The 16,017-nt window shown below is 47.4% G+C and overlaps 1 protein-coding gene across 1 annotated transcript; it reads left to right on the top strand.

Moving 5' to 3' along the window:
* Window positions 1–300: 300 nt before the first annotated feature.
* LOC101107133 (olfactory receptor 9I1) lies at window positions 301–3,134 on the top strand. Its single transcript, XM_015100866.4, has one exon. It carries the CDS (start codon window positions 542–544, stop codon window positions 1,484–1,486), a length of 945 nt encoding a protein of 314 aa, XP_014956352.3. The 5' UTR covers window positions 301–541; the 3' UTR covers window positions 1,487–3,134.
* The last annotated feature ends 12,883 nt before the right edge of the window (window positions 3,135–16,017 follow it).

Raw genomic sequence — 16,017 nt, 5'->3', positions numbered from 1 at the left:
AAGCGTAGATTTATCATCTTCCAACCTCCGAAATGCTTTCCTGACAAGCAGGGTTTAAACTCATTATGTCTGGAAGAGGTGAAACTAAAGCCAATGTGTGGAAGAAAAAGAGAGAGAATCTAGAACCAGAAACAGAATGAGCAGGTAGAACTGTCCACAGACAGAAGCTCACAGGGCAACCAGACGAACACATGGAATGGTGTTCAGTAGAGGACACTCCAGTGTCTAATGGGTATTAGAGCAGATGCAACCTAGATAATTTCCAAATCTCAGTCCATGTGTCTCTTCTCTTCACAGAAATTTCCAAATGTAGACCACAGTTAATTTAATTTAGAAGCACCAGCTCATGGCTCAGCTCCCAAAAATGCAGGATGTCCGAGAAGAGTCAGCCAGGTACAAGATTTCTCAAAAACAACTTCTATACGTTTGCCCAGAAAGATAAACCTAACTTCGACCAGAGAGACAACATCTGTTCTTCAATTCTGAGGTTTATTTTTTCCCATTTCATTCTCAACCTCAGATCTCCAGTCTATGTGGATTCATGGCCAAGAATAATCTCACCATAGTAACTGAGTTCATCCTCATGGGCTTTCCTGACTATCCTGAGTTGGAGATCCCCCTCTTCGTGGCGTTTCTGAGTTTCTATCTGGTCACCCTTCTGGGGAACCTGGGCATGATCATTCTGATTCAGGAGGATGTCCGGCTCCACACCCCAATGTACTTCTTCCTGAGCCACCTCTCCCTGCTGGACACCTGCTACACCTCGGCCATCACCCCTCAGGCCCTGGCCACCCTGGCCGCAGGCAGGACAGTCATCTCCTATGGGCAGTGTGCAGCCCAGTTCTTCTTCTTCACCATCTTTGCAGGCACGGAGTGTTTCCTGCTGTCGGTGATGGCCCTCGATCGCTACGTGGCTGTCAGCAGCCCGCTGCTCTACACTGAGGCCATGCCTCCCAGGATCTGCTGGGCGCTGGTGCTCGGAGCCTACGTCTGTGGGCTAACAGGGTCCATCCTGCGTACCTCCTGCACATTCACCCTCTCCTTCTGTGACGACAATCAGATCAACTTCTTCTTCTGTGACCTCCCACCCCTGCTGAAGCTGGCCTGCAGTGACACAAAAGATGCAGAGATTGTCATTGTCTTTTTTGGCAACTTTGTGATTTTGGTCAATGCCCTGGTCATCCTGATTTCCTACCTGCTTATCATCAAGGCCGTTTTGAAGGTCAGCTCTTCAGGGGGCAGGGCTAAGGCTTTCTCCACGTGTGCCTCTCACCTCACTGCTGTGGCTCTGTTCTTCGGGACCCTTGCCTTCATGTATCTGCGGAGTGCTTCAGGCACATCCCTGGAGGAAGACAAGGCGGTGTCTGTCTTCTACACTGTGGTCATCCCCATGCTGAACCCTCTGATCTACAGCCTGAGAAACGCAGATGTGAGAGCAGCCTTCAGAAAGGTCGCTGGCAGGTTCAAGGTGTCCCAGAGCATGTAGACCTGGGTGAAAGGCTCTCTCGGTCCATTTTGTTCCCCATATCAACCTGTCCTAACAGGCACCAGAAATATATGCAAACTGCATCCTCAGAGAGACAGTAATTACACAGGCACACGTGAAAAACTGCAAATCAGCAGCAACACGGATGGACCCGGAGATTATCATCCTCAGTGAATTAAGTCAGAAAAAGAAAGACAAACACCATGCTATTTCACCTGTTCAGTGCAGTTCAGTCGCTCAGTCGTGTCCTACTCTTTGCAGCCCCGTGGTCTGCAGCTCACCAGGCTTCCCTGTCCTTCACCAACTCCCGGGGCTCACTCAAACTCAAGTCCATTGAGTCAGTGATGCCATCCAACCGTCTCATCCTCTGTCGTCCCCTTCTCCTCCTGCCCTCAATCTTTCCCAATATCAGAGTCTTTTCAAATGAGTCAGTTCTTCACATCAGGTGGCCAAAGTATTGGAGTTTCAGCTTTATCATCAATCCTTCCAATGAGTATTCAGGACTAATCTCCTTTAGGATGGACCAGTTGGATCTCCTTGCAGTCCAAAGGACTCTCAAGAATCTTCTCCAACACCACAGTTCAAAAGCGTCAGTTCTTTGGTGCTCAGCTTTCCTTATGGTCCAACTCTCATGTCCATACATGACTACTGGAAAAACCACAGCTTTGACTAGATGGACTTTTGTTGGCAGAGTAATGTCTCTGCTTTTTAATATGCTGTCTAGTTTGGTTATAGCTTTTCTGCCAAGGAGCAAGCATCTTAATTTCATGGCTGCAGTCACCACCTGCAGTGACTTTGGAGCCCAAAAATATAAAGTCTCTCACTGTTTCCATTATTTCCCCATCTATTTGCCATGAAGTGATGGGACTGGATGCCATGATCTTAATTTTCTAAATGTTGAGCTTTAAGCCAACTTTTTCACTCTCCTCTTTCACTTTCATCAGGAGGCTCTCTAGTTCCTCTTCACTTTTTGCCATAAGGGTGGTGTCATCTGCATATCTGAGATTATTGATATTTCTCCTGGCAATCTTGATTCCAGCTTGTGCTTCCTTCAGCCCAGAATTTCTCATGATGTGCTCTGCATAGAAGGTAAATAAGCAGGGAGACAAGCTACACCTACGGTGGGATCTAAGACACGACACAAAAGAGCTTATCTGCAAAACAGAAAAAGACACCCGGACGCAGAGATCAGACCTGTGGTTGCCACGGGGAAGGGAGGTGGAGAGGAGCAGGGAGTTGGGGTTAGCAGATGTGTGAACGAGACCGTGCTTCCGACTCTTGAGCCCCCATGGACTGCAGCCCACCAGACTCCTCTGTCCATGAGTTTTCCAGGCAGGAGTCCTGGAGTGGGCTGCCATTTCCTCCTCCAAGGGGTCTCCCTGACCCATGGATCGAACCCAGGCCTCTTGCATCTCCCGCATTGGCAGGCGAATTCTTTACTGGATGAACCACTGGGGATGCCTGGGGGTTAACATATGCAAGCTATTATATACAGAAGGGATACACAGCAAGGTCCTCCTGTATAGCACAGGAAACCATATTCAATACCCTGTGATATCCTTTACAAACCATAATGGAAAGGAATATGAAAAAAGAATATATTATGTGTATGTACGTATATATATGTATATATGTATATATGTGTGTGTATATGTATATATATGTGTGTATATATATATGTATATATGTATATATATATATATATAAATGGATCACTCTGCTATACAGTAGAAATTAACACAACATTGTAAAGCAACTATACTTCAATAAAATTTGTTTTTAAAAGTTGTAACTGTGTATATGGTAACACTTGTTCCCAGCAATTCAAGTGTACTTTCTTCTCTTGCTCCCAGCCCCACTCCATTCCTCAGCACCCAGAAGTCTCACGCTGCTCACTGACATCATGCCTCTCAGTATCTCGGAGGTCCCGGGGGTCTTCAGGTTCTCTTCCCCAGTCCTGTGCCCTTTGTGCCAGGCTTGGGTTTCCCGTCCTTTCCTTCTCAGCTTTGCTCCCATCAGTTCTGCCTTCTTCTCTGGGACAAGGATTATTTCTGAAGATACCAGTGGATAAAGTTAAATAGTCTTCTGTGGCAGCCGGGATGGGAGGCGAGTTTGGGGGATAATTGATACACGTATACGTAGGACTGAATCCCTGCATCATTCAGCTAAAACCATCACAACACTGTTAATCGGCTATACTCCAATACAAAATAAAAAGTTTTTTTTTAAAAAAAAAAGCTAGCCTTTTTTTAATGCAGAAGTGACTGATTCCCTCAGTAAGTGGGGAGTGTTGTGTAAGACAAACTGAGTCTCTGCCCAGACTTGCAGAACGCCATGTGGATACCGAGAGGGAAGGTGAAATGGATCGGGGGATTGAGGTCGGCATACGGGCACTACTGATATTGTGCATAAAATACGTAACTAATGAGGACCAAGCGTACAGCAGTGACAGCTCTACGCAATGCTCTGCTCTGCAGGGACCTAAATGGGAAGGATGTAGCCGATTCACCTTGCGGTACAGCAGAAACCAACACTTTATTGTAAAGCAACTATACCTCAGCGTTTAAAAAGTGAGCCTCTAAATGGTCACGGGAAGGGAGTGGTTAAGAAACGAGCCTTCCTCCTCACATCCTAGATTCTCAACTCTTCGAGGGTCTCTCCTCCTGGTTCACACCAGAACAATGGAGTTTGCAAACCTGCAAACCGCCTTCCCACTTAATCCCTCAGTCTGTTTCCTGCTTTAACGTTACTGCGATGCCTTCAAGATGAATTGAGCCTCTGGGAGTGTTTCCTCAAGGACCAGGTCCTTCGTTTCTGAAGGATATGGAGCATGGCCTCCCCTCCCGACTCACATTGCCTGCCTCATACACGGTTCTCCCCACCACGCATCCCGTTTCCAGGAAGAGCAAGGTCAGAGAGCAAAGGAAAAGGCTGCATCGCATATTATCTTCTCTAGCAAAAGATCTGGTAAGAGGGGAAAGCTACTGTAAGTCCTCCACAAGACTGAGAAACCCATCAGGGCAGAGCCTGTTTTCTGCAGGCTGAACTCGTCCCCAAGTCCAGAGCTTGAACCAGAGGAGTGCTCAGTAATTGCCTTTGAACCCGTTTTTAGGGCACATGCATGGTCTCATCTGAGCCTCATGGAAGTGGCAAATACAGAAGCCACGGTTACACTGAAGATCCCCACTTTGCAGTTAAGAAAGCACTCTCTCACAGTCCCTTTGGGCCTTTGCTCAAAGTCCTTTTGTTCAGTTTATATCCATAGACGAAGGCGTGACTCTCAGAAGCAGGCTTGTATTCGGATTCCAGCTCTACCCCTAACTTACTGTGACAACTGGGATAAGTGCTTTAATGTCTCAAATCCTGAATTTCCTCGAGTCTAAAACAAATGTAACAACTTTTAACTCAAGAGCATATTGCAAAAATTAAATAAAGTGATGAAAAAGAAATCCAGCACCAGTCAGTTGCTCAGTATATACTGTTCTCTTCCCTTCTCTCTCGTTCACTTTCTGATGTCAACCCTGGCCCTTGCCACAGTTCCACAGCCACGAGCAAATATTAAATAGATCATGAGCAAATGAAAAGGCAAGACAATGAACACAGAAAGATGAATAACATTCCTTTTCAACTAAGAAATAAATGAATATGGATGTTTAATTTGAGGGTGGGGTAGGAGCAGTGAGTGTGTTTATTTGCATCCCACATACTCAAGGGCAACCCAAGGATGTCCTTTTTATTGAATGTATTGCTGTGTGCCGGATGAATCCCTCTAACCAGTCTGGACTTTATGAGAAGTTGATCCTCCGTGCTCCTCCACATGGGAACAGCTGTTTTATTGAGATGGGCTGCCCCCCTGCCTGCAGCTGTTCTGTTCAGGTCAGCACCTGACATGGATAGAAACTTTTCACTGGGTGTCGTGAAGCTCAGCATACGGGTGATCAAGCGTAGGAGACCAGACTGACCCAACGTAGAGAAGTCAAGGAGGGGGGCAACGACGAAGCAGTTATTCCAAGAGAATCTGCATTTAGGTCACCGCGGAGCATTAAGTAAGTTCCCTTTTCTGTACGATCTCATTCGTTATCTGTTTTACGTCACTGTCGTTTAGTCACTGAGTCGTGTCTGACTCTTTGTGACCCCATGGACTGTAGACCGCCAGGCTCCTCTGTCCATGGGATTTTCCAGGCAAGAATACTGGAGTGGGTTGCCATTTCCTCCTCCAGGGATGTATTTTATATATAGTACCAGTATGTATATATGTCAATCCCAGTCTCCTAATTCAGCCCATCCCCGTCTTTCCCCTTGGTAGGTATCCATACATTTGTTCTGTGTGTCTGGGAAGGAAATCAAAAAAGAGAGGGCATATATGCACATATAAAGTGTGTGTGTGTGTGTGTGTGTGTGTGTGTGTGTGTGTGTGTGTGTATACAGCTGATTCACTTTGCTCTATAGCAGAAACTAACGCAACATTCATGCATCGGAGAAGGAAATGGCAACCCACTCCAGTGTTCTTCTTGCCTGGAGAATCCCAGGGACGGCGGAGCCTGGTGGGCTGCCATCTCCGGGATAACACAGAGTCGGACACAACTGAAGCGACTTAGCAGCAGCAGCAACCGCAACACAACATTGTAAAACAACTACACCCCAATAAAAAAAAATTTTTAAGACCCTGCAACAAAAGACTAAGGAAGCGCCGGGACAGCTCCCGTTCCCTGCTTTCCTTGCCCTGAAGCCAGCCACAGTCATGTCCTTGCTTCCTCAGGACACAGCGGGTTCCTGCAACAACCTCCCCTTTGGGGACTAGCCCGAGCGTGGTCATCAGGATCCACGGGCGCCATCCTCCCAGAACGCTAACAGAAAGGAGCTCTTCCGCGTGTTGCAGCAGGGTTGCCCTCGTTGACACTCATTTCATCCACACTCTTTGAATAAACAAAGGACTGAGTCTCAGCGTGAGACTGAGTGTGAGGGAATAGTGTAAACGAAGAGCGTGTCTATACTTCCGTCATTCCCCCACTACAGGAGAACCCGCCCTACTCGTCGCCGTCTGCTTAGGTAACTCCGGTTCTGGCGCTTGACTTTGCCCTTCCGGTGATCAGACTAAACCAGCCCCTGGCGCAGATTTCATCAGTCCGTGAACAGAGTGGAGGACCGTGAGGTGCTCTAGACTCGTACAATGGTGATTACTAAGCAGGGGCAATAAACGTCTCTCCGCCTTGAGGATTTAAACTGAAAAATACGGGGAAAGACTACGTTAGCTACGAAATGAGACTCACAGATGATGATAAGATACGGAGAGAAGGGCTGAGTCAGGCTTACGGGCAGATGGAGAGGAAATGAGCAAATGTCAGATGCTGAGAAAGCAGCCAGAGAGACCAGTCCCTGGTGCTACACGAGATCTTTCCAAGTCCCGAATTGTGTTCCAGACTGAGTTCTAGCATCGCCAGTAACTCCCTCAAGAAATCCCTGTCTCCCTCCTGGAGCATAAACATCTTAACCATAGACCCTTATTCTATAGAAAATCTGAGTGGTCTCTTTTACAATCTAAAGAACCTAATAACTCATTGTCCTGACTCCTAATAAAATATTAAATTATTACAGCTAAGAGTTATGCCTATTATATGCAAAACACAAGTCTAAAAACTTTTAGATGTCTTTAACAACCCTGTGACGCCTTAGCAGCCCTACAATGTAGGTGCAGTTATTATCCTCACAGAGGGGTGAGGCACACGCTAGTAAAGTAATGCTCACAATTCTCCAAGCCAAAAAAAAAAAAAAATTCTCCAAGCCAGGCTTCAGCAATGCGTGAACTGTGAACTCCCTGATGTTCAACCTGGTTTTAGAAAAGGCAGAGGAACCAGAGATCAAATTGCCAACATCCGCTGGATCATGGAAAAAGCAAGAGAGGTCCAGAAAAACATCTATTTCTGCTTTATTGACGATGCCAAAGCCTTTGACTGTGACTTTATTTTTTTTGAGCTCCAAAATCACTGCAGATGGTGATTGCAGCCATGAAATTAAAAGATACTTACTCCTTGGAAGGAAAGTTATGACCAAACTAGATAGCATATTCAAAAGCAGAGATATTACTTTGCCAACAAAGGTCCGTCTAGTGAAGGCTATGGTTTTTCCTGTGGTCATGTATGGATGTGAGAGTTGGACCGTGAAGAAAGCTAAGTGCTAAAGAATTGATGCTTTTGAACTGTGGTGTTGGAGAAGACTCTTGAGAGTCCCTTGGACTGCAAGGAGATCCAACCAGTCCATTCTGAAGGAGATCAGTCCTGGGTGTTCATTGGAGGCACTGATGCTAAAGCTGAAACTCCAATATTTTGGCCACCTCAGGCAAAGAGTTGACTCATTGGAAAAGACCCTGATGCTGGGAGGGATTAGGGGCTGGAGGAGAAGGGGACAACAGAGGATGAGATGGCTGGATGGCATCACTGACTGGATGGACGTGAGTTTGAGTGAACTCTGGGAGTCGGTGATGGACAGGGAGGCCTGGCGTGCTGTGATTCACGGGGTCTCAAAGAGTCGGACCCGACTGAGCAACTGAACTGAACTGAATTGAGGGGTGAGGTGGGCTTCCCTGATAGCTCAGTTGGTAAAGAATCGGCCTGCAATGCAGGAGACCCCAGTTCGATTCCTGGGTTGGGAAGACCCCCTGGAAAAGGGAAAGGCTACCCAAGCTAGTATTCTGGCCTGGAGAATTCCATGGACTACAGCCCATGGGGTTGCAAAGAGTCGGACACGACTGAGTGACTTTCACTTTCACTTTTCCTAGGGGTGAGGAAACTAAGACATAGAGAAGTTAAGCTGTCCAAGGTCACAGAAGCAAGGCTCTTGATTTGAGCTCAGAGGATCTGGCTCCAGAACCTTGGCTCTTATTTACCAGTTTATGTCACCTTTGAACAACAATTTATGAACAATTGTGCCTTCTCTGGTGCAGAATCACTTAAGGGAAAGTAGCCCACAAGTCACTTTGCAGTAGCCCCGAAACTAGCACAGCACTGTGAGTCACTGACGCGTGTGCTCAGTAACGTCCAGCTTTCTGCGACCCCAGGGACTGCAGCCCACAACGCTTCTCTGTCCATGGGATTTCCCAGGCAGAAGTGCTGGAGTGGGTTACCATTTCCTTCTCCGAGGGATCTCCCCAACCCAGAGGTCAAGGTTGCACCTTCTGCGTTGGCAGGTGGATTCTTTACCACTGAGCCACCTGGGAAGCCCAACGATACTCCAATACAAAATAAAAATTAAATTAAAAATAAAAAAATAAATTTCTCCCAACAACAACGAAAAGGACTTACTCATTAGGCTCTTTCTCCAAGAATCATAGAAGATGGTTTTCCTGCTTGGGAACTTGGGAGTCATCTAAAGGGCCATTCAAAAGTCAGTCAGGGACAATCCAAAGGTCAACAGGTCAGAGAAGATAAGATAAATAAAATTTTAAAATGTATTTAACAAGGAGAGAAACTTACTTAGCCTAAATGCCCATACACCTGCAAGTTTTTGGCTAAACAGCTGGGTAGAAAATGAAAGAGATTGTATAGAAGAGTCATTCAACAAAAAATTTATTCAGTGCCTACACTGACACTACTATCCGTGATGGCGAAGATGGGACCAGGGCACTTAAGTCAGCTTCAGCTGGAAGTCTTGTCCCAGACAAGACAGCTCTGCTGATGCTTGAGAGGCTGAAAGCAACAGCGATTTCTCAGATCCACCAATCCACTGAGCTGTGTCCAAGCTCCCTACATTCAATCCCCCTGGAATGAAAGGAGCGAGAGAATGCTTCCTTCCCAACGTTTCCTGCAGACCTCCGAGAAGAAAGGGTCTGCACAAGCCTTCTCACCACCCCACCTCCCCATTATCATTCCACAAGACTATTCATTGCCCTCACTCAGGTCTCTGCTGGAATGTTGCCTCATTTGAGAGAAAGCCGTCTTGACCACGATATTAGAACCAGAGCTCCCTTGCTGCGCTCTCTCCCGCTGCCCTGCTACTTTACTCTTCAGGACACGACAAGGCCTGCTCTCTATTTGCCTGCTTGTTTTTCACCCCCACCTCCGGTAGAATGTGAGTTCCACGGAAGCGAGAACTATCCATTATTTTTAGTGAGCTTCCTGAATCACAGTAGGTGCTCAATAAAGACTTATGGAAAAGCAGAAAGATTTAAATGAATAGGATTTCCATTTCTGGCAAGACGGTGGCCTAGGATTTTCTGACCAAACCGGCCTTGAAACATGTAAAGAGATGAAACAAAGGCACCTAGAAAGATAAACAAGTGAAAGAAACTAAGAAACCAAGGGCTAAACATCCAAGGCAAAAAAAAAGAACCACAAGAAGTAAGCAGAGTACTGAAGCTCTGTTTGCCATCTGTAGCATCTCCCCATGAGGATGTGTTAGTTGTCTATTATTGTTAAGTTGGCAGCTTAAAGCTGCAAACGTTTCCTGTCTCCATTTTTATAGGGTCAGGAATCCAGGCACCAGTTGGTTGGGACTCTCCCTCAGGGTCTCTCACAAAGCAGTGATTAGCGTGTTGGCCTCAGGGTCTCTCGTAAAGCAGTGATTAGCATGTTGGCCTCGGGGTCTCTTGCAAAGCAGTGATTAATACCTCGGCCAGGGCTGCAGGTTAAGGCAGGGCTGTTGGCGAGACTGGCATCCTTCCCCACTGGTAGCCAAACATGCCAGTTCCTTGCAACATGGACCTCCCCATGGGGCAGCTCATGACATGACAGCTGACTTCTCAGAGAGAATAGCTCGAAACAGGCACCCGCATTTTTTTGAAACTTAATAATCTCAAAAGTAACGCCCCATCACACTTTATTTACTGAGTGAGTGAGTCACTAAATCCAGGCCATTCTCAAAAGAGTAAATCACTCAAAGACATGCATACCAGATGGCAGGGATCACCGGGGGCCACTTTGGGGGTTGCTTACCTCATCGCGCCCTCTGACCCCCAGATTCATGTTATCCAGCTAGGACTGGTGAAGCAATTAGCCTCTTAGCCAGCCTCCTTTGCAGCTAAGTATGGACACGCAGCTTAGCCAATAGAATGTTTGAATAAATGGTGCAGACCATCCCAGCAAGCCCTGCTTCCTGCCATCCTGCTAGCCTGAGGCCAGTGAAGACTGTGACCTGGGAAGCCGCCAGCTGAAGGTCAAAGAGCCACAGGATGACTCACTACTTGAAGGCTTTTTATTCTTCTGATCCAACACAACATTGTAAAAACAACTATACTCCGATATAAATTTTTTTAATGTTTTAAATTAAATAAGTTGAAGAACTGAACACTTCTCCCACAGAATATTTTAGAAGGCAGATGTTTAAACTTAAGAAGGTCTAATGCTCAGAACTCGACTACAATAGCGAATGGGAAAATAACCCAGGTGTGGCTCACTGAGACCTGAGAACATCCATATGGGGTTTAGCCAGCTTTCCCAGAGGTGGTAAGACTCCAGCTGGGTCTCAAAGGAAGGAGAATCCCTGAGCAGAACAGACTGACGGGCGAGACCACCCTGATCGAGCGCAGCGCGGTTTCGGTGGTCCTAGGCGCCTCCCCCGCCTTAGCTACCTCGGTGATCATTTCTGATCAGCCTTCACAGCCCTCAGCAGGCAGCTGAGAAGCCGTGCGGCCGCAGATGAGACATGCCCCCTCCCCGACCGGGTCTGCTTCCTCATCTGCGGCGCGTCAGAGCAGGCCTGGGTCGACTCCGTTTCCTGCCAGCCCCGGCGGACGTGGCTCGGAGGTGACATTGCTCTTTCCCTGAAGGGCTCACGGAGGAAGGAGCATGCGAAACGGTGGCATCCAAGACTGCTCTGCTGCTTACCCTCCTGAGCTTTGAATCCTTAGCCCCATGGTTTTCTTACCCACGGAGAGAAAGAGGAGGCTATAATGACATCCGTGAGTCAGCGCCGACTCAAGGGAGCTGACTTCTCCTGGAAACACGGAGCCCTGCCCCGCTCGTTTTGTGATTTGCAGTCAAGTCTCGGCCCATGCAACCCCCGCTGAAGGCAGGCAACTTATCACAGTGAATCGTATAGAAAAAAGAACCCCGTTTACATTTAGCACCATCTTAGGTGACACCCAGGGGCTCCCCGGGTGGCGCTAGTGGTAAAGAACCCGCCCCCCAGTGCAGGGGCAGTAAGAGGTGTGGCTCAGCCCCTGGAGGTGGGCATGGCACCCACTCCAGGACTCTTGCCTGGAGAACCCCACGGACAGAGGAGCCTGGAGGGCTACAGCCCATGGGGTTGCAAAGAGTCAGACAGGACTAAAGCGACTTACACACACACACACACACACACACACACACACACACGCACACACACACGCACGTGATACCTATAAGGGGTTAAAACCACCAAAGAATTCAGTAGGATCAGAAAACTCAATGATTCAGAAACAAGACCATCTGAACTGGGTTGTCTGAGCAAGAAAGCAAAACAGTCAGACACCGGGAAGGCCTGGGGGTTGCAAGCTTTGAATGTTGCCCAGGAACTCTGGATAAAACTGGGCTCACAGCCTGGTCTTGCTACCTGCTGGGAGTGTATTCAAAAGCGGGTTTCGGCAAAATGTAATATCAGCCCGAGGAAGATTAGGTAATTGCATTTTCTGTGACTTTCAGATCACCACAGCAGCAGTCTCTTTGGATCTGCTCAGAAAACAGGAAATATCACAGTGCTTCATAGAATTCCCTCACAAAAGCAAAAGGACGAGCTCTTTCCCCATGAGGCAGGGTAAATCCTGCACCTATGTTGGGAGATGAGATATATTCCAGAGAATGTTAAGTATCCAAATGTTTGAAAACAATTTAAATTTTTCTGTGACCTCTCAGACAGGTTATCTTGTCAAGGCTTAATTCTATCTCCTGTGAAGCAGACACAGGATTACATTCTTTACTGATGGCTGCAGCAGTTGGCACCAAGTATGTCCAGCGCAGGGAACAATAGTTGGCATAAAGATATTATTACTCCCCTAACACCCACATGGTTGGATAACTAGGTATTCAGAGCACGTACCAAGGCTAGGTCCCATCCCTCTGAGGAGGCTGTCTCAGCTGGTGAGGTCAGAAAGACCTTCTTTCAGGAGAAGCTTTTGAAAAGATCATGTAGAACCGGTCAGAACGGCTGACCAAAACCAAATAGCCTACAAACAATAAATGCTGGAGAGAGGGTGCAGAAAAAGGAACGCTCTCACACCGTGGGTGGGAACACAAACTGCTACAACCACTATGGAGAACAGTGTGGAGAGTCCCTGAAAAAATTAGGAATAAAACTCCCATGCTACCCAGAAATCCCACTGCTGGGCATACACCCAGAGGAAACCAAAATTGAAGAAGACACGTGTGCCCCAATGTCCATGCAGCACTGTTTACAACAGCTAGGACATGGAAGCCACCTAGGTGTCCGCTGGCAGATGAGTGGATACGGAAGCTGTGGGACATACACACAGCGCAGTATTACTCAGCCATGAAAAGGGACACACTGAGTCAGTTCTAATGCGGTGGAGGAACCTAGAGCCTGTTATACAGAGTGAAGGAAGTCAGAAAGAGAATGACAGATACTGTGCATTAACACATATATATGGGACCTCGAAGGATGGTTGTGATGGTCCCAAGTGCAAGGCAGCAAGGGAGACACAGACATAAAGAACAGACTTTTGGGCTCAGCGGGAGGAGGCGAGGGCGGGGTGACTGGGGAGAATGGCACTGGGACGTTCACATTGCCATAAGTCAAACAGAGCCAGTGGGGGCTGATGGCTGACACAGGGAACCCGGAGCCGAGCTGGGGGGGCGGATGGGGAGGTGGGGGGAGGCGGGTTCAGGAGGGGGAGACACACGCATGCCTGTGGCTGATTCACACTGATGTGGGGCCAAAACCATCACAAAATTGTAAAGGAATCATCCCCCAATTTAAAAAAAAAAAAAAAGGTGATGTGGAAATGGATGTTTCAGAGAGGGAGGCAACCACTGGGGAACCTCGAGACCTGGCCTCTGAGGGTGCCCACTCTGCTGTCGCAATCCTCCCAGCCCTGGGGCTCCAGCCCGGACCTGCCAGCTCCGGTTTGCTGTCTCACGACCCAGTGGCCTGTCCTGAGGCGCCACCTAAGATGCCCCACCGAGACCAGCTTGGGAGGAAATGTTTTCCAGCACGCCAGGGAAAGGTTACTTCTTGTCTGAGCTTCAGTGTTCTCTTCTGCCAAATGAGAAGAACATAGTGGAGCAGAGGGTCATCCTTCTTTAACGTCAGAACCCCCTTTCCAAACAAAATGAAATAAAGTACCTGTTTACCAACGTGACAAGAAACGCCACTTTGTTTGAACCTTACCCGCTCAGCCTCCTGCTTACTTCCCCGGCTGTGTCCCGCGCGGCTTCCCCACAAAGGCCGAGGCCTCTGAGGAGCAGAGGGGGGAAATCACAGAACCGCGTGCCAAGGTCCTTTCTGACTCCAGCATCTGTGTGTTTATAAAGTCCAGGAGCTCTGCTAAGGGTCATGGTTACTCCCACCAACTGCAGAAGAGCATGTAAGCCCACCCTGATGGCCATGGGCACAGAGACCCCCAAACCCTGGAGAGAAAGAGAAACCAGTCACCCAGACACTCTCCCAACACAAGGTCACATACAAATATCAGACATCGGACAGACGTGGACCCAGAAACCGGAAGTCGACTGCTGATAGCTGCATTTCAGGGGAAGTTCTCTCTGTCACGTTTCCCAGTGGAGACGACGTCTTGGATAGATGCAAGTTTTAGCTACCACCCTCCAAAGAACATTGCCAGATGAACGTTTCTCTTTAGGTCAATGAGGGCCTACTGAAGGCACCAATGAAGGTGCCTGTTCTCAGGCTGTGTTAACTAAGTTATGCACATGCTGTGGGACGCAACAAGCGCTGGACGGAAAGGTTCTGCTGGCTGCGTGTTCACTGGGTGTCCGACTCTTTGCATCACTGGGCTGTAGCCCTCCAGGCTCCTCTGTCCATAGGATTTTCCAGGCAAGACTACTGGAGCAGGTTGCCATTTTCTTCTCCAGGGCATCTTCCCACCATAGGGATCGAACCCTCGCCTCTTGCATCTCCTGCATTGCAGGCAGCTACTTTACCAATGAGCCACCTGGGAAGCCAAAAGATTATGCCCACTCTGGAAAAAAGATGGTGGACTAGCCAGTCCAAATCCAACTAAGCAGTGGGCTATTGCTGTGTCTACAAAGCATGTGATTGTTTAGAAATCTGAATTTGCTAGCTATTTAGTCCAAATACTGAAATTTTCAAAGTAATCTTTTAAATGCTTCAAAGAAACTTACATTTCTAATCTTATGATTCAGAGACAAGCGTAGCGAAAAGAGTTGGAGGACATTTAGTTAAGCGTGTCCTAAAGCATGGGTTCCATGTCTTTAAATTTTCATCTCTATGGAAAGAAGGAGAAAAGGGGTGTGTGGCTAAATAAGGATAAAGAATGCTGCTTTGAAATAAGGATTTATAGAGTCTTGGAACAGAATAATAGATGTGAGAGCAAACTCAGGATGTCTATACCAATAAGTTCCAAGCTGAGTTTTCAAGACTTGGGTCTCAAAAAGATACCAAAATGCCAGCATCTTCCACAATCCAGGTGAAGACATGAAGCTCTATTTTGTACCACATAACTGACCCTTTGGACACAACAGACAGTTAACATGTAGGCTGGCTATATGATTTCAACTTTTTAACTTTTGGACTGGCTCTCAAAAAGGCAGCTGGATACATCAAATTCTCTTTTTAAAGTATTTGAACTAAAAAAAAAAAAAAGCCATGAAAAAAAATTTTCAGTTTTTCAATAAGATGATGGACCTCCAGGGGGTGAATAGCCACACCCACGTGTAAGTTATGAGGAGTAAAAAAGAGAAAAGTGATGCGAAACACTCCACAGAAGGACAGAAATAAACAGAAGGTAGGAACACAGAAAAATCACAGTAGTAGCAGTGCTCTGGAGGAAAGGCACTTACGATCGAAGACAGGAGCAATGGGTGAACCAGGGTGGTCGATACTCAAGCTTACTGCCAATCAACAGATTTGATACGGTAATTACCAGAAACTTGGAGGGCCTGGCAGTCTGAGATACTAGGAATTTGACTTTGCCTTAGGAGCCTTGAAATTCTCAGGATCAAAACTGGCAGACAGCCCAAAATGTTTTATGGAAGTTCTTTGGCTGGTGAGAACCCCTAGCTCACAAACAAGTCTTCAACCCTGACTCCAACCAGCCTCCCGCTGAGTCTCCGGGTGATGGAGAAGCCTCCACCCCCACCCCCTAGAGGCTTCATTCCAGAGTGCAGAGCCTGGAACAATGAGTACTAACAAAGAACCCATTTCACCCGTAGAAAGTGAAGAATCAACCTGACTTCTATTAACCCGCTTCCTGTGAGCTACCTCTAGACTACAGAAGCTAAAGATTAAAGGAGACGGATGGTGGTTAAGAAGGACCAGTGTAGGTAATGAAAGAAGCAGTGCCCTGGGGTCGTGACACCATAGCTTAAGCTCCGGCTTCGCACTTGCAATTTATCCTTTGACAAGCC

The sequence above is a fragment of the Ovis aries genome, chromosome 15 (assembly GCF_016772045.2).
Source record: "Ovis aries strain OAR_USU_Benz2616 breed Rambouillet chromosome 15, ARS-UI_Ramb_v3.0, whole genome shotgun sequence".
Classification (NCBI taxonomy): Eukaryota; Metazoa; Chordata; class Mammalia; order Artiodactyla; family Bovidae; genus Ovis; species Ovis aries.
Note: the sequence above shows the minus strand (reverse complement) of the source record. Positions and strands in the feature narration are given on the sequence as shown.